We start from the raw sequence: 20,467 nt of genomic DNA on the forward strand, positions 1-20,467 counted from the left end.
GAGGATAACAGTATGCAATATAGCAACTATGTGGGATTTCCTTCTGTCTTATTGTTGAAACCAAACATTGTTCTCACTGTTTTGTTTTGTTTTATTTCCTTTAAAATAAAAATACATAAGTAAATAAAATTCTATGAAGTGTTGAAACTGTGACACACAACATTTCTGTCCTGATTATAAAACACACTCAGATGTATTCAAAAGGCATCTTCCTCATACTGAAAGTCATCTGGACAAGTGCATTTCTCATGATCTGAACATTGATGAGGGCATGACTTAAACATTTTTTTTCCACATCCTAGGCCAGAGAACTAATGCCTCATTTAAGTAACTTTCCTGTATTTTCTTAGCCGTTTTCCATTTGCTTTCTGAAAAGCAAGTAATCATCCAATTCAAATATAATTATAACACAAATTAGCCAATGATGATAACTGAAAAATTAATCATCAGGAAATGAAACTGCATTTGTCTTACACATTGTTCCAGCCAGCTTTCACTGTGTTCCATATATCACTTTCAAAAATAGAAGTTAAATTGAAAATGTAATGTAAACTTTCCGCTAAATCAATTTGTCTTTTCCGTTAGAGCTCGGCCCAAAAGTCATCCAAATTTCCACAGTAGAACACAGAAGATCTGCTCTGGATAACATTCATGTGGAAATACATTTGATTTACAACCAATGAACTATAGTCACCATTCCAAGGAATGAAGTTCACTGTTGATAAGTTAACTCGATTACTTAAGTAACATGCAGTTCTTAAAAACCTTTTAACAAATTGCCATTCAATTGCAGAGTCTGCACAAGCAACAAAGATTTCCTCCATCATTGTTGCCTCTCCAATGCAATGCAGATTTTTCTCTGATGAGTCATTAACTCACAGGAAAGGAGTTATGAGTTACCATTCAGCAATGTTTCTGCTACCTGACAACCTCAATGTTGATATACCAGGGATGTATGATTTTTAAATGTCTACATCACCCCTTGTGGATGCTCAGATCATGAGAAATGTACCTGCCTGAATGAGACAGCATTAATTTAGGTAAACCCAGAGGCCTATGTAGCCCATCCTGGGGAAGCCTGGTGCTACCCAACACGATTCAGAGTCCCTATGCTATGACAGTGGCCTCCTCCTGTCAAAACGTCAGCTGAGCTGGCCTGGTCATTCTGTAGGAAGCCCTTTGTGTCAGGAGACAGCAGGCGGCTTCAGCAACCAAAACAAAGGACATCGTGAAAAATTATGTTTTCCATCACCACAACACTCAAAAATTTAAGAGAACTATATTATTCCCAAACTAATATCTTCACTCATTTGTGGTAAGCCTCTGAATAAAAATAAACATTATTCATTCAGAGGTTTATAAAGCAGGCTTTCTTCACTCTATGTATTAATGGTACTACTAAAGTTTCCATCCAGACTTAAAGTGCATTTACATGTACTTGCAGTGTTTTAGTCATTACATTAAGCCTATCAACTATAACAACAGAGGGAAGAAAAACAGTGTAAATCAAACCTAATGGCGTGTGCTTAGGTTCCTCCGAAGATTGGACCTGAAATAGTCATAAACTCTGCGATTCTATTGCCCACAGTACTCCAACCACCATGACCTTCCCTCCCCCAGTGCCAAAGCTAACAAATCTCTCTTCCAGAAACAGGAATTTTCTGATGATTGGATGCATTTCAAAAAAATAAAAAAATAAAAAACAGACTGAAGTTAGAGATTGTTGAATATCATTCTACACATTTTTTTAAAAAAGACATTTTTTGTTTTTTGAATCAAAAATCACATGCACTTGGAGAAATCTATATAAAATTTTTCGACCTGTAGAAAGCTCTCACAAGTTAACTCTGAGTCTCTGCACAGAAGACACGTTCCTCCAAAGTCTGCTCTTACCACCTCCTCTCCCGGGAGGAAAACAGATTAGAAAAGCAGCAGCCTCTGAAGCGGCTGCCTGGCGCTTTCTCCAGGCTTTCCACTCGCTGCGTTTACCATCAGGTCCTATTCCTGTGTATGGTATGTGGATTTGGCTGACTTAAAATAATAAAATGAAATGGAATAACCAGGGGCAAAAATCCTCTATTATTTTCATTTAGTCGCAAATGTGCCTTCACATATTTGTCAATTTTACCACAGATAATGCAATGAGGTAAATATGCTAATAAAAGCAGGCTGGTCACTTTCTCTCTCTCTCTCTCTCTCTCTCTCTCTCTCTCTCTCTCTCTCTCTCTCTCTCTTTCTCTGTGTGTGTGTGTGTGTGTGTGTGTGTGTGTGTGTGTGTGCGCGCGCGCGCGCGCACAGGGTGGGGGAGAGATCCTTCACTGTACCAAAGAGATGTAATGTAAATGGGAAAAGAAAAAAAGTACACTTCTTTTTTTTTTTTTTTGAGACTTTGAGAAGAAAGTACACTTTCTTTTTCTTTCATTATGCAGTTCAGACTGGCCTTGAATTCATTATGTAGCCCAGCTTGTCCTTGAACTCGAGACCATCCTCCTGTGTCAGCCTCCTGAGTGCTGGGATCAATGGAGTGTGCCATCACACCGGTAATAAAAAGAGTTAACTATATTTTTTAAGTAAATTTGAAGATTATCTAGCTTTCTTTTTTCTCAAGAAATGAAAAACTAGGTTTTTTAACCTATTTTACTTCCTGCATACCTCCAGAGACATTTTCTGGTCAAATGCATATATACGTGTGTGTACACTTTGTTATATAAGATTTTTACTATATTACTGGCAAAAAATACATTCATTTTTAGAATTAATAATGTTTTGATTGAGCAGCAAGACAGTGCAGTTAAATATCAGAAGGTTAAAAGGCATGACCAAAAGAAAAACTACTGAATTATTTCCAAGACATGCCCTGTCCTGAAAACTTGTGAAAAACATATACAAAAGAGGACTTTAAAAAGTCAAAAGAAAAGCAAAAACTCCCAAATCCTGAATGCTGCTGCAGATGTAAAGATTACATGTTTTATTGGGGGGTTATGTCTGGGTAGTTAAAGCAATTTTCATTTCAGCCTCTTATTGACAAAGATGTTGTGCAGACAGCCCAAGTCTCTGAAATATGTACTAAAGCCAGATCCTTGGATATCAGCTCTAGAGCTAATAATTTATTTACTCTTGATGAACTTTATATACATGTAGTATCTTACAGTTCTCCAACAATTTTGCTGTCTTACTTGACCTTCATAACCACCTCTGGGAGATGACCCCTCTTTATAGATGGAAAAACTGAGGCTCAGAAGGACAAGATTTATTTCAAAATTGCACAACAAAGAAATAAAACCAGGCTCTTCTAGTTATCAGTGCCTACATATTGGCATTGAGCCTTTTCTTTAAATCCTCTTGTCAGAACTGATTGTATGGATTACTTGGAGTAAACGCTTGATCCCCGCTGCTCTGATTACAATAATTTTTCACTTGTTTATTTGTTCTTAATTCTTGACCAAGTCTCTAAGTGTCCAATCAGAACTGCTTATAGGCTTTGTCCCTGCCAATGATACCGTCTGCAACCGTCTATGTCTCAGTATCCATCAAATTGAAAGAATATTTTGCTTAATATTACTGTGATTTTATAACCTAAGAGAAATTTCAGGCTCATTCTATTACAATAATCAATTAAATAATATAAAATACAATAATAACAATAGAAGCGCAATAGACTATACAGTACTACTAATCAACTTCACTATAACATCCACCAGTAATTTTTTTTTTTTTTGCTTTACAATTCATTTTCTTTGTGGTTACTTAAATTTGCACTTCCTCTTCCTTACACTACTTAGTTGCTGTGGTGAATCTCACCTAAGCTTCCAGTGTATCTCAAAAGGTCCAAAGATACATGAGATCCTCTGATAAAAACTCTCACAAACCTAGGAAACAGATCATTCTTATGGATAGTGCTTACTAGCCACTGTGTTAATGTGAACTTCTGCAGTGGAACTAAATTTTAGGAAAATTTGCTTAGAAAACAAGTCAGAACTTGGGCTCTTGTAGTCTCAAGCTTTTACAAGTACATTTGCACAGGGCAAACGAAAAGTACACTTGAGTTGAGAAACTCAGCAAATTGCTCCCCTCTGGAGCACTTCTGTCCTGGGGGAACAGAACTCGCTGCTGCATGATCTTATGTACCCAAGGCCAGGTACTCCTCATCCCCAGATGCCTGCAGAGGACCCTCAGCCTCAGGGACTGCACAGTCACTCCCCTTTCAGCCTCCCGTGGCACCATTAACACATTTCTGTGGCCTTTCTTGTGCACTCAGATCCCCCAGGACACTTATTCTCGATCAAGTTTAACTCTTTTCAATTGTCTACATTCTATATCCCTAACAGACCAGTTGTATGCATCTTCATTTTTTCAGTGTAAATTCCTTAAAGAAAAAAAAGCTGCACATTGCACTCTCTGAAAACATTTTAAGCTTCTTCAATGCAGACTCACAAGCAAATTCAGAGATTTCCATCAAGTGGGACTGTAATTACCTTCAAGAGTTGCTCCTTCTCCAAAAAGCGCTTCACCAGCCCCAGATGCATACAAGGCCGTCACAGATAAAGTGTATTTGGTTCCCTCGCTCAGTCGCCTCAGCACAGTGTTAGTTTTGTCTCCCCTCACAGTGACCTCCTGAGTGTCCCCTCCTGCCACCGGAGTGTACGTGACGAGATACTGTTTCACTTTTCCTGGTGCCCCACTCCAAGATAGCTTCAGAGTTGATGTCGTAGGGTCTGAAACTCTTAAGTCTCTTGGATTCCCTCTAACTTCATTTTTAAAAATGACAAGAAGAACATCAAAACCATTATTTAATAAAACTATTCAACATTTTCATGCATTATATGAATTCATATGTAGTATGACTCTATGGCAATTTAAACTGTTGAACAATCAACAAATCACCAATAAATCAACCAATCACCATGTTGATTAACATTACAATATAGACTTTCACTCCTTAGAAAGGCTTCAGTGGAAATACTTCGTCAGTGCAATGTCACAAACACTTAAAGGCAATAACCAAACAATGTGGAGAGGATAAAAAGGACAAAACTGTACAAATGATGTTGGCCCTGGAAAGAAAAAGAGAAGGAACAGGCTAAATGAGACCAAGCTTTTGGCACAGCTGCTGTGGGGCGACTCTTCCCTTCACAACTGTGACATCTTAGGTCTCATAGCTTTCCGAGGAGATAGGCTTTGTCATCACTGAGGTGTCTCAAGGCACACAACCCTTCCCTGGCACGTAGCACCCAGCCAGTCCTCCTCCAGGAGACAGAGGGAAGAAGAGTTACTGGGTTATTTTATGGTACCCAGCACAAGAAACAAAATCCCAGCTGCCCAGCAATACAGAGAAAAGGTTAAGCAATGACTTCCAAGGGAAGAGAAAAGAGGAGGCAGCAGGTGGCAGTAGGAATGGGCAGCAAAGGTGGCAGGGCCGAGGCAAAGGGGTGGGAGCAGAGGGGGAGGGCAGTGGGGATGGAGGATGCTCTCTGAGGAGTCGGAGGAGAGCTCAGGAGACAGTGAGATCCATGGACCAGATTCACCTCTTCTTAGCTACACACACAAAGCTGTGGTTTGACTTCCTTTGCTCGATTCCCTGGTAAAACTGGGACAAATAATAGTAATATCAACTTCATAGAGCCTCTGTGTGACAAAATGAGAGAACAACAGGGTGGTTTTGCACAGGAGTGAGCAACAGTTCACTATTACTACCGTGTGCTTAGCATTTCTATTCCTATTAAAAATTCTAAAGATAGGGAGTAAGATGAAAAGTACAAAAGACTTATTTTTTCTCAATAAAATTCTATATTAAATTAGTATAGTATAGTTTCAACAAATATGAGACTTGATTGTAGGAACATATGCAGCCATTTAAATTTTTAAAAAAATAATGTTTATAAATCTTCCCAAAGAAGTACAACATGGTGCCCAGCAATTTGATTTTCAATCCCTGGCCATCACTCAAATGATATTAAAATATTTGGTAAAATTATTTTTAAAAATAATAGCATTACTTGAGTTATCTGGTTAGCTGTCAAGCTTCTCCTTTAGGTTTTAAGATTTGGGTTGTTACAACATGATCAGCTATTTCATCTACCTTCTTCAGTGGCTGCGTTTCCGGTCAGGGGAGATCCAGGTCCTGAGAAGTATTCAGGGATGATGGATACTTCATACTTTGTGTCCGGTGTCAGGTTCTCCAGCGTTCTCCTCCTCTGATTGGCTGGCGTGGTAACTTCTTTGCTTTCCCCGCCAGTAACTGGTCTGTATAAAATTCGATACCTTAAAACTCTTCCAGGAGCTTGAGTCCAGGTAATTTTAAAACTATCTGTAGTCTCATCTGTCACTTTTAGGTTTCGAGGTGCTCCTTTTACTGAAAATAAAAAATATGTATGTTCAAAAATGTAACTAGTTTCAGGCGATAAATAAAAACACTAGCTTTTTTGAACACTAAATTATAGCATTCCTTTAATCCATGAGCAGTTCTTTTATTCTTTTCCCCAAACTTCCTGGTTATTATATTTATTTACCCAAAGATTAAACAGATTGTTAAACCTTGCACAACTAACGTTTTATCTGTACAGTCATTTGAGTTCGAGAACAACTGGACCATATGGATGAGGGAACAGGTATGTGGCAGATGCTGAATAACGCTTGTAGAACAAAGGCAAACACAAGGGTATCACGTTCTCATCCATGAAGTGAAACTATGAATACAAACCACTAGATTCTTACTTGAAAATTCAGCACATCACTAGATCACTCCAGGGAGGAGAAAATAAAAGAAGAGGAAAGAGTAGTATACACCCTGATTCATCATCTATAGCAAGAAATACGGTTAAATTAGTCAGAACAAATGAGGCAGACAGACCTATGGGTTGGAACCCTGGCTCTGAAGCTTAATGGACAGGTAATTTCAAGCATCAGATTATCCAGCAGTAAAACATGACTACTTATTGAATTATTGGTAGTGGCTGAATGAAAAAATCCATGGAAAACATTTAATATAGCAGGTAACACACAGCAGGAGTGCCCACATTGTTAGTTAATGACAGTTTTGAATCAGAAACTTCCTTATTGACCAAAGAACATATAAATCCCAGATTTCCCTGCAAATAGTAGACTAGGAAAGGCATTATCAAGTTCTATGGCAGCAGCTCAATGGCCCAAACTATAGCATACATATAACTAGAGGGCCACATACAAAAATCCTTTACTTTGGGATGGGGAGGGTGCTTAACGCGTATTGCTACAGTTTGCTTTCACAAGAAGTTTGGGGAGGGGGGAGATGGGGTTCTATAAATAACCAAAAAAAAAAAAAAAAAAAGGAAAATGCTCCATGGCCAAAAGCAGTGTCAATACATTAGTAAACAGGTAAACTTGTTCAGCCTATTAAAAGCACAGAAATAAAACTCATCACAGACAGCACAACCATTTCAAGAGTTGAGAGTGGGAAGTGTTTCGCCCCAAGTTCTGATGCCCTAACATGGCAGAAGTTAGAGGAAATTCTCAGCTTTCCAACCGAGGTCATCTCTGCCTCATCCTCTTACAGAAACCCAACATCTCTAGCAACATAGCCCTGCCACTTGGAAATGCAGAGGGAGAAGCGCCAGGCCCTTCAGGCGTCAGTGCGCATGACAGGAAGTCAACAGAAACCCATATTATCGATGAACTTCTAAGCTACAGAAACACAAAAACTGTAAGAGAAGGCCTTACGTCATTTCGTTTATTTTCCAGTCAAGTCAGAACTGCACCTAACCGTACCCAAAAGAAAGATAACAATCTTACTTGAAAACTGTTTCACAGAAAAACATTCTCTGGCTTTTTTCAATAAAGTTCATCAATGTATGCCAACCTTGTCAGCAAATACTTCTTAGTAACACTCTTAAATTCCTCCTGCTGCTTTTTTGGGCTCTCTCCCTCCTATTTCCAGTCATAATAGGAAGAACAGTTTACATCTTCAGTAATAGTCTCTATGTAAAGAGTAATTATTTTGTCTTAAACTTCCCCTAAGCAGGTTAAATTGATGTTCTTTAAATATCAAATGTAATGAATCATATCTAAATGTATTCCACTCCATACCAATAGATACATCTATACAAATAGATCCTAAAATATTGGTAAAATTAATACTCTGTGTTCACAGCAACACTCATAACAGCTAAAAAGAAGGAAGCAATTCAAATACCCATCAGTGGGCGGTTAGATAAGATGGGGTCCATATATACAACAATAACATCCAGCCTTTAAAAGAAAAGAGATTCTGATACAAACAGCAACATGGGTGAATACTGAAGACATTATACCAAGTAAGTCAGACACAAAAAGACAAATATTGTATGAGTCCCTCCCCAGGAAGCAAGAACAATCAAATTTACAGAGACAGAGAGTGGAATGGTGGTCTCTAGGAGCAGGGGCACAAGAAAATGGGGAATTATGGGTTCATAATTCTAGCTATAGAATTTCAGCTCAGCACACTCTTGAGACAGATGGTGATGATGGCACTATGACAAATAAATACACATAATGTTGCTGAAATGTATACTTGAAAGGACTAAACTAATACATTTGATACTACATGCATTTCACTACAGTTTTTAAAAGAAGAGTAATATATGATTACATACATATCGGCCATTGGCTCCTTTAGCAAAGGCAACTGGAACTTTAACATATACTACTAAAATGCAGGACAGAAAGCGATGGAGAGCAGCAGTACTTCAAAAGTGAATTCCATAAGTATCAACAATTCTCAATGTTTCTCAAACTCATCCAAATAAATCTAAGGGCTTCATTTAAAAGTATTTTTCTTTTTTAAAAAAAGACTTAAAGGTAAACTTATTTTAAAGATGTTGAATCTTCCAAAGGCATGACAAACTGAAACCTTGTTCTACAATATACAAGTAGTTTGTGAAACCCTTGGTAGGAGCCCCATCCCACCTTCTTGGGTAGTTTCTTCTCCAGCTGTAGGAACACTGAAGCCATCCTCATACTCTGCGGTCATGTTCACCATGTACAGGGTCTCTGGCTTAAGGTTGCTAAGTACAACACTGGTGCTCGAGGCTGGCTCTACCACGGTGACGCTGTCATCCTCGGTGGCCTCTTTGTATGTGATGTGATAAGAAAGCACATTTTCCCCCGCAGGATCCCAGTTGACTTTGAAACTATCTGAAGTCACCTCAGAGAAACTAAGATTCTTTGGAGGCACATAAGCTATGAAGAAAAAGAGACAGTTTAACATTTTTAACCCATAAAACCAAATGACCAAATATGATAAGCTTCCAACAGACAGTCACATGGGAGAACAGTCATTGAAACCAGTGTACTGAGTGACTTCTCCATGCGTGATGTTTTTGAGACAATCACACCCCACAGCCTTGCAAAGAGCTCTTAATCACCTGTTCTGAGCATCCTGATGTTGTTACAGATGCCTATTTAAAACTGAGTGCAAATTTTGTGTTTTTCAAGGCAAAGCAGTGGTACACTGGCCTTTCTGACAAATTTAAACAGTAACAGATCTAAAAGGAAGCATCACAGTTTCCTACTCATCCCTGATACTTGAATATTAACCTTGTTATACAAGGGTGCTACATAGACAGATATCTCGGAGTAAAACTGAGGAATTTTTCTTAACAGAAAAGTATTTCTCAAACCAAACCTTTAATAAACTAAATCACAAGAAGAGACAATGTGCCTCTCCTAGGGGACATGCCATCAAACTAGAGAGTACAAGAGCACAAAGTTATTAACAAAGAAAGCAGTACATAAGAACATCATATGAATGAAAATGAGGGTGGTATTATAATGGTAGGACTCTTCTGAAAGGGGTGGTACTTTCAACAGTACTGAAAAAATGGAATGAAGACAAATGACGAAGAAGATAAGGAAGTCCAGATGTATGGAATGGTACGCAAAAATGATCCAGAAAAGAGAATTCATAAAAATATTCAAAGGTCTAGGACTATGTTCAAGTAGACTTTGGTCCAAAGAATGTAGCTCAATCTCCAACACACAGTGACACTTAATAAGTGGTTACTAATTATGCCAAACAGATGTCATAAAGCTGTATCCCAATCCTACATGAGAATCTAGGAACAAAACCATCTGATGACTGTTATGGGTAAGCAGCTTTCAAAGAAATAATCCATACCCAGGAAAGAGTCATATTTCAGAAGTAAATAAACTAAGGTCGATAATTTTCTATAATATTGGAATTGAAGAAGTGTATTACCTCCACAATGTTACAATCAAAAAGGCTTTGTTCATGTAGAAATTACCTTTTGCAAACTATACTAACCTTTTTTCTTTATAGCTGCCAATTCTTGCTCAATTCTAAGACAGATAGACTGTGTGAGTTCAAAAGATATCCTCTGAAAAGCATCAAAGTCTTCCACTGTGAACACATGGGTCTCAGCGGGAGGAGAGGCAATAGCTTCCAACTCTGAGCGAACTGCATCCTTCACACCAACTGCAAAGATTTCAACATCTGAATTCCTCAGTTTTATGGCAGGCTCTCTGAAAGCATCTGATGATTTCCCATCTGTGATGAGGATCATGACCTTTGGTACATTGCTTCTTGAACCTTTGTTAGGAACAAATATCTTCTCTCTGACATAAGTCATTGCTTTGCCAGTGTTTGTAGATCCTCCTCTGTAGGGGAAGGTGTTTATAGCTTTAATTATATCTTCTACTTTGGTAAATTCTTTCAAAGTGAACTCAGTATGAGGATCCCTGCTATACTGGACAAGACTTATCTGTACCCTATTTGGTGAGATCTCAAAACTTTTTGCAAGAACTTCCAAAAAGGCTCTAACTTTAACAAAGTTTGCGATTCCAATGCTGTAGGAACCATCAACCAAAAACACAATATCAGCTTTTATATCCACACCACGTGAGCATTCTGTAAAGACAAAGAAAGTTTGTTAAGCTTCAACAGATATGAATAAATCAATAAAATAGACATAGCTGCCTTTCTTAGCAAGCAGGCTTACTTCTTTTTCTTATGAACGTTAACTCACATTAACTGCCCAAATCATCTCCACACAGCATTTCCTATGCTTTAATCAGCCCTGCAATTCTGCCATTCGCTTTCTTCTCTATCTTCTCACCCCAAGCATGCTTCTCTCAAAGAAAACTGTGGCAGATATTTTGTTTAAAACAAAGCCTGAGCCAGGAGGGCATACTGTCAAAAAAGACCTAACTGTATCCCAAACTCAAGAATGTACCTATAACTTACCCACTTGAACCTTCATGGGCTGGGTCTTTTCCGTTATTGAAATGGGTTCGCTGGATGTCAGTCCCTTCATGGCAGACACACTGATTTGGTATTCCATGTCCGCAGTGAGGTCACGGACATTGAGCATGGTTGTCTGAGGCCCCACACTCAAAGCGAGCTGTCGGCCACCCGCAGCCATTGGAATGAGGAGGACTTTGTAACCAGTCACTGGGCTGGGCGATGGATCCCACCTTAGTTTAACGTATTTTGATGACACTTCTGCAGCAACCAAATTTGAAGGGGGCTCAACAACTAAAAAAAAAAAGTGACAAGTAGTTAACACAACTAGATTCAACCCTGTTGATTAAGTTAAAGATGTTGGCAGGGCTGGACCTTCAATTCCCCACATTTAAATTAATGATGACTATATCAAGTAGGGTTTTCTAACCGACACCCTCTCTCCCCTAATTTCACCTGTATGTAACAAACTGAAAGCAACCAGTGTCTAGTTTTTACTCAGGTTGCAAAAAAGCTTAAACACAAAGAAAGGAAGAAACTAGTGGCTAAGACATCTGCTACCTGATCCTTCTCTGGAACCAAGGTTTCCATTTTGGCTTTGGTATTTCATCTATTACCTTTGTTTTCACATTTCAAAGTATGAACAACCTCTGATGGCTCTGTAACTCAGTGAGTGGCCCTGGGTTTAATCCTCAGCAATGCAAGGAAAATAAATAAATAAACAAACAAATACAAGCATTGCAAAGTAGGTACATGATAAGCATTTGTTAATCAGTGATTCACTAAATTATTTAGAAAGCTTTTCTCTTTTACACTGTAAACAAAAAATTGTGGGGGGGGGGGCATGCCTGTAATCCCAGCACTCAAGAGGCTAAGGCAGGAGGATCTTTGTGAGTTCAAGACCAATCCAGGTTACAATGTGAGCTTAAGGCTAGCCTGAGCTGCATAGCAAAGATCCAGTGTCAAAAAAAGACAAAAAAAAAAAAAAAAAAAAAAAGGAAAAAGAAAAATTGCAATCCTTAAAAGATAAAATAAAAAATATGCACTTAACAATTAGGACATATTAAGACTTTTTTATAATTTTAAACAACCCTAATCCTACTTACTTTAGACTAATAAAAAAAGTGGAACCAATCAGAGCTGAAATGGTTTACAATATATGTGTTGAGACACAAATACTGATAATCTAAAATTTTTTTATTCTTACTATAGAACACAGTCAAGTATTTAACAATTAAGTTACTTGAAGAAATTTCAAACAGGTCTTCAAAATTCCAGATATGTCAGTGGAATCAACTTCCCCAAAAATACAGTATGTAAGAAGTGGCTACAAGAACAGGCACAAGTTTATTCATCCCAAAAAGCAATGAGAGGTAGTATGTGAAATGACATTTAAATAAGAGGCTGTGGGAGCAACAGATGTGGCCACTGGGTGATTGATCAAACTTTCTCAGTGACTCAGAGACAGCACAGGGAACGGGAGGTCAGGCTGCTACCAGGAAGGAGGAGAGGAAAGCTCAGAGACAGGGGTGAGCAGCAGGGATGCGGCCCTCTCCCTTGCAGGAGCTTCCAAGCATCCAGAATCAAGTTCACCCTACCTGGCCTGCATGCAACTGCTCCTCAGTGAGGAATTTGTAGTTTAAAAGCAGAGTAAAGAGAAATAACTCGAGGAAATTGGAAGTGGGGAGAAACCAATTTTATAATACAGAACCGAAAAAATCAGGATTCAGAGCTCATGGAGAAATTCTGAGGCACAATTAGAGCCAGTGAACACTGACAAAAGACAAGGTTTGGAGATTCACAGGTTTTGAAGATGTAGAAGATGTAGCTATTTAGAAATGATCTTTAATCATTTGTCAGTTCTCATAATGGAGAACAATTATGAAAAAATATAAAAGACTTAAAATTGCAACTTTTAATGTTCAAAACAATGCTTGTGAAATGTCTTTTTCAAATGCCTCTTCTTTCTTTTACGTATTTACAAGTGATAACTGAGAGAATTGGTGAAATGTTCCCAATTTTGGAGCATCAAATTGATCTTTGAAATATTCTTAAAAGCTTTGAAAACATTAAGCAGAGTATGATGATAGAAAATACTTGTTACAACCAACTAATAAAAACAAGATTATTATTAAGTCATAGAATGCTAAAATAAATGTCTCTAGCCTACCAATGTTTAAACCAGAGGGCAAGATAATTAAAGAAAGTAGCAATAGAGCCTGATTCTAGATAGACAATATGCACAATAGGGTCTTTATAAAAAGAGAAAGTCACAGCTTGTTTCCCCCAATTTTTAAGAAATTTACAATGACAGGAACATTTTATTGAATCTTCCATGGTGGGAGATAAATACAAAAAGTATTACCAAGCTGAGAAAATTTGGTGGCATAAAATGTTGGATAGGCGTATAAAGTTGGGCACACATGTAAGTAAATATGTCTACTTCCAGGATGCCTATAAAGCTGAAAATGCTACCAAATTCTAACACATGAGAAACAATGAACAAACAAGATACTCACCTTCTTCTCCACTAACCAGTTCACCAAGCTGTTCATCAACACCTGTGCACACTTGGGAGATGATCTCATTCTGAATGTCCACAATTCCATCAAAATTTGCCACATTGAAGACATGGCTCAGAGAAGGCGTGGATGCAATTTGTTTCAGTTCTTTTGCATCTGCAGCTTTAATGCCTTAAAAAAATAAAAAGGCCAAAGATCTATTGAAATGGGAAAGGTGTCAACCTGCAGTGGTCCCTTATTATTTTCTCAGTCTTTCACAACTGAATACATCTTCAAATCCTTATTAAACCATGAGCCAGAATTGCTTTATTTCATAACAAATGTACAACTGTTCAGATGGCAAGGGAATTCTATAATTTCACATAAAGTGGCCAGCCAAAGAGGCAATGAGTGTTCAGTAAACACAGTGAGATCTCACTCCAACCATGTTATCATTTGTCTCTGCCAAAGTAATGAGAATATTTACTTATGCAGAATCCTGAATGAGCTGGAGCCTTCAGGATTCTTCAAGTATTACATAATATATGTTATGGTTTGTGTCTGGGTGGCCCCGCAAGCCTCATGCAGTCAGGAAAGTGTCTGAATCTAACATTTGTGATTGGCTCATTGTCTAGTGCTGGGATTGGCAATGTGAGTGCCACACCTGCCCAGGGGTAGGTAGCTGGCATACAGCATAAGGGAGGGAAGGAGGCATACCTTTCCCCCCATTTTGCCCTTCTGCTCTTGTTGCTTGCAGCTGCCAAGAACAGCGGCCCCTCAATCATGCCAACCTGCCTTGGAGCCAGCTGAGAATAGACTGAAACTTCCAAAAACTATAAAATAAACAAACCTTTCTTTGCTTCACTTTGGGCATCAGGTATTTTGTCTCAACAATGAGAGAAAAGCAACCAAGACAATACAGGAAACACATTTTTAAAAATTTAATATAATACAAGAAGAGTCTTATTAGAACCACTGGCCCAGCATTCTTTGAAAAGTAGAGAGTGGGTGATCTTTATAAATGATACAAATAGAGGACACACATGTCCTCAGGCTAAAGAACTTCATATTATTAAGTGTATATTCCTGAGGATTTTTTTTTTCAGAAAAATCTAGTTTGACACTATTCCTTAGTCTAATCACTGCATTAGGTGAGAAATACAAGTACAGGTTAGTTATAACCTGAGGTTACTAACCAAAATAGGAGCCACTTCTTGGATTATACTACCCTTATTCTGTGTGCCAATGTGTTTGATTTTTTTCCCTTCCTTCCTCCTTCCTTTGGTCCCTTCCTTCTTTTCCCTTCTTTCCCTTTTTTTGCTTCCTTTCTTTCCGTGATATCATATCAACAACAGAAGTTGCTTGGAAAGAAATAGATTTTTCAGAAGTAAAGATTAAAGTTTTGAATAACAAAAAAAGTAGAGAGCTGGCAAAAAATGTGACTAAACTTTCCTGATGCGTGTACTAAGGGAATTTGTGTGAGGGAAATAGACAAGTAGAATTTTTGCTCAAAGACAATTTGGCTTTTTACTACACTATAAAACATAGTAAGCACTTCCAATAGCACCCTTGTTTGGGAAACCAATCCTTCATCTTCCTAAATATTATGTTTATTGAAATAGCTCTAGAATAAAATAGCTCAAGAATAAAATAATCAAGCGATATAACTTACCCAAAGAGAAAACTTCAACTCCAATATCACGAAGCTCTCGTGCTGGAATTTCCACTTCATCCTGGGATTTGCCATCCGTAATAATAATTGCCACTTTAGGAAAGCCAACTCGTGCTCCAGCAGATTCCGTGAACGTATTTTTCACTAAATAATCAATAGCGTCCCCTAAAGGGAAAAGTAACACGTTCATTTGCTTTCTGCTACCTAATTTTGCCAAAGTCAAAAACTATGTGGTTAATTTCAAAGACATTAAATACATGACAATTGAGCAATGCTTAATTTATTTCCAAGACAGATGTTTCATTTACAATAAACAATAATTAAGTCAGTAAAACATACCTGTCATTGTATTGCCACCTTTGTACGGAATTTTTTTTATTGCAGCAAGAAGCTCATCCCTTTGGTAGTACTGATTTAAGTTAAACTCAGTCCTGGTATCAGAGCTGTACTGCACAACTCCAACTCTTGTCTTCTCCTCCCCAATATCAAATGCAGACACAAGAGCAGCAATAAAGTCTAAAATGTACTTGAAATTATTTCTTCCCACACTCCATGAGCCATCCACGAGGAAAACTAAATCAGTCCAGGCACTGACAGAGCATTCTGAAAATATTTGACATCTTTTTTTAAAATACTGCATTACTAAATCAATAAGAAATATAAGCTAACATTGCAAGACGTATCCTTTAAAATCATTCCACTCATAGAGTATAATTAGCTGTGGTTCCTCATCCGCATACATAAAAGACCAGAAGATTTTATTAGCACCCACAAGAATCAGATTCAGAGTCTTCACCAAGATGCACTTTGGAGCTGGCTGTCTTTATATCACTACACAAGATATTAGGCAGGAAGAGATAACTCGAGGCAAGACATGCTTGAGGAGAATACAATTCAAGGAGCCATGCTATCAATCTATGCAGTTTATAAACTATACCCTCACTCTTTTCTCCAAGTAAAAAGTATATAAACCACCTGGGAGACATGCAAAAGAAATATAAGCGAAGTGTTTTAATTCTTTGGTATTTGCAACAAATAAATACGAAATAATTACTGTGCTGCTAACCAAATGCAACTGAGTTGAAGAAAAGAACATTTTTAGCACTCTATTGCATTTTTTTTCAATACATTTGTCTAAACTTTGCAATAGGATTAGATTCTAAACAGTTTATGGATTCCAGGCATAAAATGAGGCAAAGTAACCAAAATATCTTACCCTAATTAGTATAGTACCTAGTACAGTAGGTACTAAAACTTACTATACTACAAAAATATCTTATCCTAATTATCAATGTACTGAAACCTACTATACTACTAAAGAAGAAATAATCATTTTATCAAAAAATTAAGAACCTAAATGGTACCCTTAAAGTGCTTCAATGCAATGATTATCTTTTACAACCAAATTATTTATCATTCCTTCTCTGAATGGTGTAGGTGGATGTTGGTGTTCTTGGAAATCTGTATTGTAAGGCAGTGCTAAGTAAATTTTCTGAAGATGTTTTTGTCCTTGTAGTTAGCTAGACTAGGAAGAGAAAGAGAGAGTCCTGGAAAATTTTGAAAGCCAGGTGCAAGTTGCATGCTTAAATAATTTTTGTACACTGCTTAACAGGCCAATTTAAATCTATCAAAAAGTCTATGTTAGAGATAACTCTGACTTACAATGAATACCGACACCTTGGGGAAAGTATTAGCATTGTAACTTCATATTATAAACCTAATTTCAGATTATGTGTTAGATATCTGAAAGAGTGATACACAGAGATCTGGTTAAACAGGTTTGTGTTCATAATGTTTTTATTGTCATTCTGGGATGCAAATCCAATTTCCACAAAGTGGCAAAATCAGAAATCCAAGAAACCCCGTAAGAGTCCATCCTAGTAAGTCAGATAAAGCCGTGTGGGACAAAAAGAGACTAAGAGCCGTGAAACCTACTCTGAATAAAATTGTTTTTATCTAATTATACCAATTGGACCAATTTATCAGAGCTGTCTCAGAGAAACTCTAGGGAAGGTTGGAAAGGCTGTCATTGACTCAGAGGATGTCAATACCACAGAGATGCGCACAGTGCCCACTTAGCCTTAGAAAAGTACCTTCCTATTAGTGAGTTGCCTCAACAACTGAGTGTGTTTCTCAGCCTTGTATTGCTCACACATCACTAATGTCACCTCTTTCTATCAGTTTATCTTAGAAGGAAAAATTAGCTGGTAAATCAGAATTTAACTATTGTAATTATCTAATTATAAATTTCTCATACTGTCTGCACTTTCTCTAGATAAAGCTTATAGAAATTAATAGAAAAATAAGATCTACCTTCCTATACAATTGGAACATCTCTACATGTTACTACCACAAACAAATTCAAGCCAAAATATAGGGAAACACTCACTTTGTAACTCTGTTTTTCCAGGTTTCTTTTCCCCTGGCTTTGATGGGCCACCTGTTTGAACTGAATGAAAACATAATTGTTACAAAAGGAAAGGAAGTAAAATCAAACAAATATTTCAAAATAAGAGAAGAAACATATTGTTTTGTTCACTATCTTTCAAATGGTTGTGCCTGGCTGATCAGACTGCCAAGTGACCATTCCCTTCCAAATTCACTGTTATTAGTGAAAATTTAGAGACATTCCAAAAAGATTTTAATATTATTGCCAAGAAAAGTTTAATGTTTTAAGTAATTTTCATTCAGAACATTTCTGCTACTTCCAGACACCTGGAATGAATTATTTGTATCCACTAATAATTAGGATAACAGAAAAATTACTAATGGTGATATAAATTAGTTATGTAATAGGAACTTAAATGTGAAATTGGAAAAAAATCTTCTGCAAAATAAAGATATAAAAACATTGGAATATATTTTTATGCTTACTTGTCAGCTGGCCTATAACTGGTACACTTTCTTCTACCTCATCATATGAAGTAATTGTCACCACATACTCTATTTCAGGGATAAGGTCTGTTAATAAAGTTTCAGTGACACTAGCTGCAAGGGTAACTTCTTTGGTGGGACCATCTAGAAATACAGAAAAGAAAAATATGAACACAACATTTCATTTTTTAAAATATAACACAAGCCAATATACTATAAATTTCAGATGTATTCAAAAATCTGACAAATTCAATATATATGTTTTATCAAATCATCCAAACATTTTTTAAATTTTTTTTAAAAGCAGGACCTTGAGTTTTAGAAATTCAGTATGTGTACTGGCAATGGCTTTGCTTGCTATAATAACATTCAAAGCTTTTTTAAGGCTCATATTTCTACTAGATCAAAGGAATATCAAACCAAAAACATCTCATTGTGTTTGAAAAATAATGTAGATAAGAAAATCTTTATAAATTTTATAAATGCAATAAAATAAATTGTCATTGTATTCTGGAGAACAGAAAGATTGAATAGAATTAAAATCAAGGAAAACAAACCTCACAGGTTTAAATTAGCCCTTAGTGAGGAAACAATTTACATGGAAATAATGCATCCTCCATGCTTCAATGAGCACATATATTAATAGATAACCATGACCCTCTGAATTGACATAATTAGCTATCAAACATTGCAAGGTACACTGTACTGAGGGTTTATTATACACTGACAATATAGTTCCTTCTAGATTCTGCTAATTTCAATTCAATCCAAAAATGCTGTGGTTCCTAGGGACTAATTGCCTGCTAGTATTTCAATTACATTAAATTTTCACTGAGACATTAGCAAAGGTAACATGTGTTACAGAATCCTAAGAAATGCTCTTGATTCACATGTGCAACCCACAAGAGCAAGTGCCCAGAAGACAGATATCAAGACTTTGGGGACCTAATACATTGGGTACATGCTGTGCCAAGTTTTGTAAGAGCTGGGAGGTAGTAATTTCCAATATCTGGAAACCAGATACACCCTATTTGAACTGCTTTTTGGTTGGGCTGCTGCATTACTTCAGTGCAAATATATCTGAGGAGATTCAAAAAGTAAATTATTGACCGTATTTAAAAGTCTTATATCATATTTCTTTAAAAGTTCCCAGGTGAACTTTGGTATTTTAAAAGGCCAAAGGACAAGTAAATACAGCTCTAGTGTCAAGTTATTTTGTTATTATCCATCTCTACTGTCAGCCAATAAAGACTTCTTATTCTTGGCCAGTGGAAATGGTTAATTTCTCACTCCATTTTGAAATTAAAAGTTAATCAATGACACTGGTTCTCCATACTTGGGCACTACCACTAATACTAAAGATAAAATGCTTACGCATAGTCAGAACAAGTTTGATTTGGATTGGATTGGGTTTTTTTTTTTTTTCATTTCCGAGGACTCAACCTAGGATCTGCAGAATCCACCCAGCCAAACTACAGTCTTATCTACCTCATTGTCACTTATCGTCATTTTGGAATATTGTGTCCTGACTCTAAAATGGGCAGGATGCTGGATAAGGCATAACAACTTCACTACTCAGTACAGATATCATACTAAACATTGAAAATACTAAAGTAATTCAAGAAGAATGCCAAAACTAAGTATTCGATTTAATAAGATCAACAGTTACTAGCAATACTCTGAGCAGGTAAAAAAGATAAAAGTTCATTTGTATTAACAGCACCTTAGCACAGAAAATCATATTAATAAAGCTCACACCACAAAAACAGAAGAATGGGCACTACACTGCAACTCTGTAATCCATCAAATATCTGGTTATATCAGCCAAATCCCTCAAGTTTGCTGAATCACAGCTCCTTCATGATGAAATGGGAAAAGACAAGATTATCTTTTTTGATGCCTTGTCTTAAATCCCCCAACATTTTGAAAGTTACCTGTGGTAGGGTCCACTGTTATTCTGTAACCCACAATTGGATCAACTGGTTTTTCCCATGACATATGAACAGTATTTTCATCTATAATTTTAAAATTCAAGTCTGAAGGTGGGTCAACTGCAAGAGAGAGAGTTGACATAAATTACTTTATCCAATGTTACAAAATAATCAGTATAATAAAGAATTGTGTTGAGCGAAGCTTACTAAAGTTGTCTTTGCATAAATTTGTTTCCAACAAATATAAAATATATCTTGTTGGATAGGAATAAAATTA

The 20,467-nt window shown here is 37.0% G+C and overlaps 1 protein-coding gene across 5 annotated transcripts in view; it reads right to left on the reverse strand.

Moving 5' to 3' along the window:
* Positions 1-20,467, reverse strand: part of Col12a1 (collagen type XII alpha 1 chain) — a 102,796-nt gene that overhangs the window by 73,284 nt on the left and 9,045 nt on the right. For 3 of the 5 annotated variants that reach the window (XM_063226897.1, XM_063226896.1, XM_013141723.3), the window contains 11 exons: positions 20,194-20,310; positions 18,260-18,403; positions 17,775-17,834; positions 15,725-15,988; positions 15,386-15,550; positions 13,732-13,905; positions 11,216-11,506; positions 10,277-10,879; positions 8,920-9,192; positions 6,080-6,352; positions 4,476-4,748 (listed from right to left, as the gene is read on the reverse strand). The exons of the other annotated variants lie outside the window; for them this stretch is intronic. In XM_063226897.1, coding sequence (XP_063082967.1) covers positions 4,476-4,748; positions 6,080-6,352; positions 8,920-9,192; positions 10,277-10,879; positions 11,216-11,506; positions 13,732-13,905; positions 15,386-15,550; positions 15,725-15,988; positions 17,775-17,834; positions 18,260-18,403; positions 20,194-20,310 — 2,637 coding nt within the window. The remainder of the gene's footprint in view (positions 1-4,475; positions 4,749-6,079; positions 6,353-8,919; positions 9,193-10,276; positions 10,880-11,215; positions 11,507-13,731; positions 13,906-15,385; positions 15,551-15,724; positions 15,989-17,774; positions 17,835-18,259; positions 18,404-20,193; positions 20,311-20,467) is intronic. 5 annotated transcript variants of the gene reach the window in all.

Source organism: Cavia porcellus, unplaced genomic scaffold (genome assembly GCF_034190915.1).
Source record: "Cavia porcellus strain 051 isolate PalLab524CR breed Dunkin Hartley unplaced genomic scaffold, mCavPor4.1 scaffold_16, whole genome shotgun sequence".
Lineage (NCBI taxonomy): Eukaryota > Metazoa > Chordata > Mammalia > Rodentia > Caviidae > Cavia > Cavia porcellus.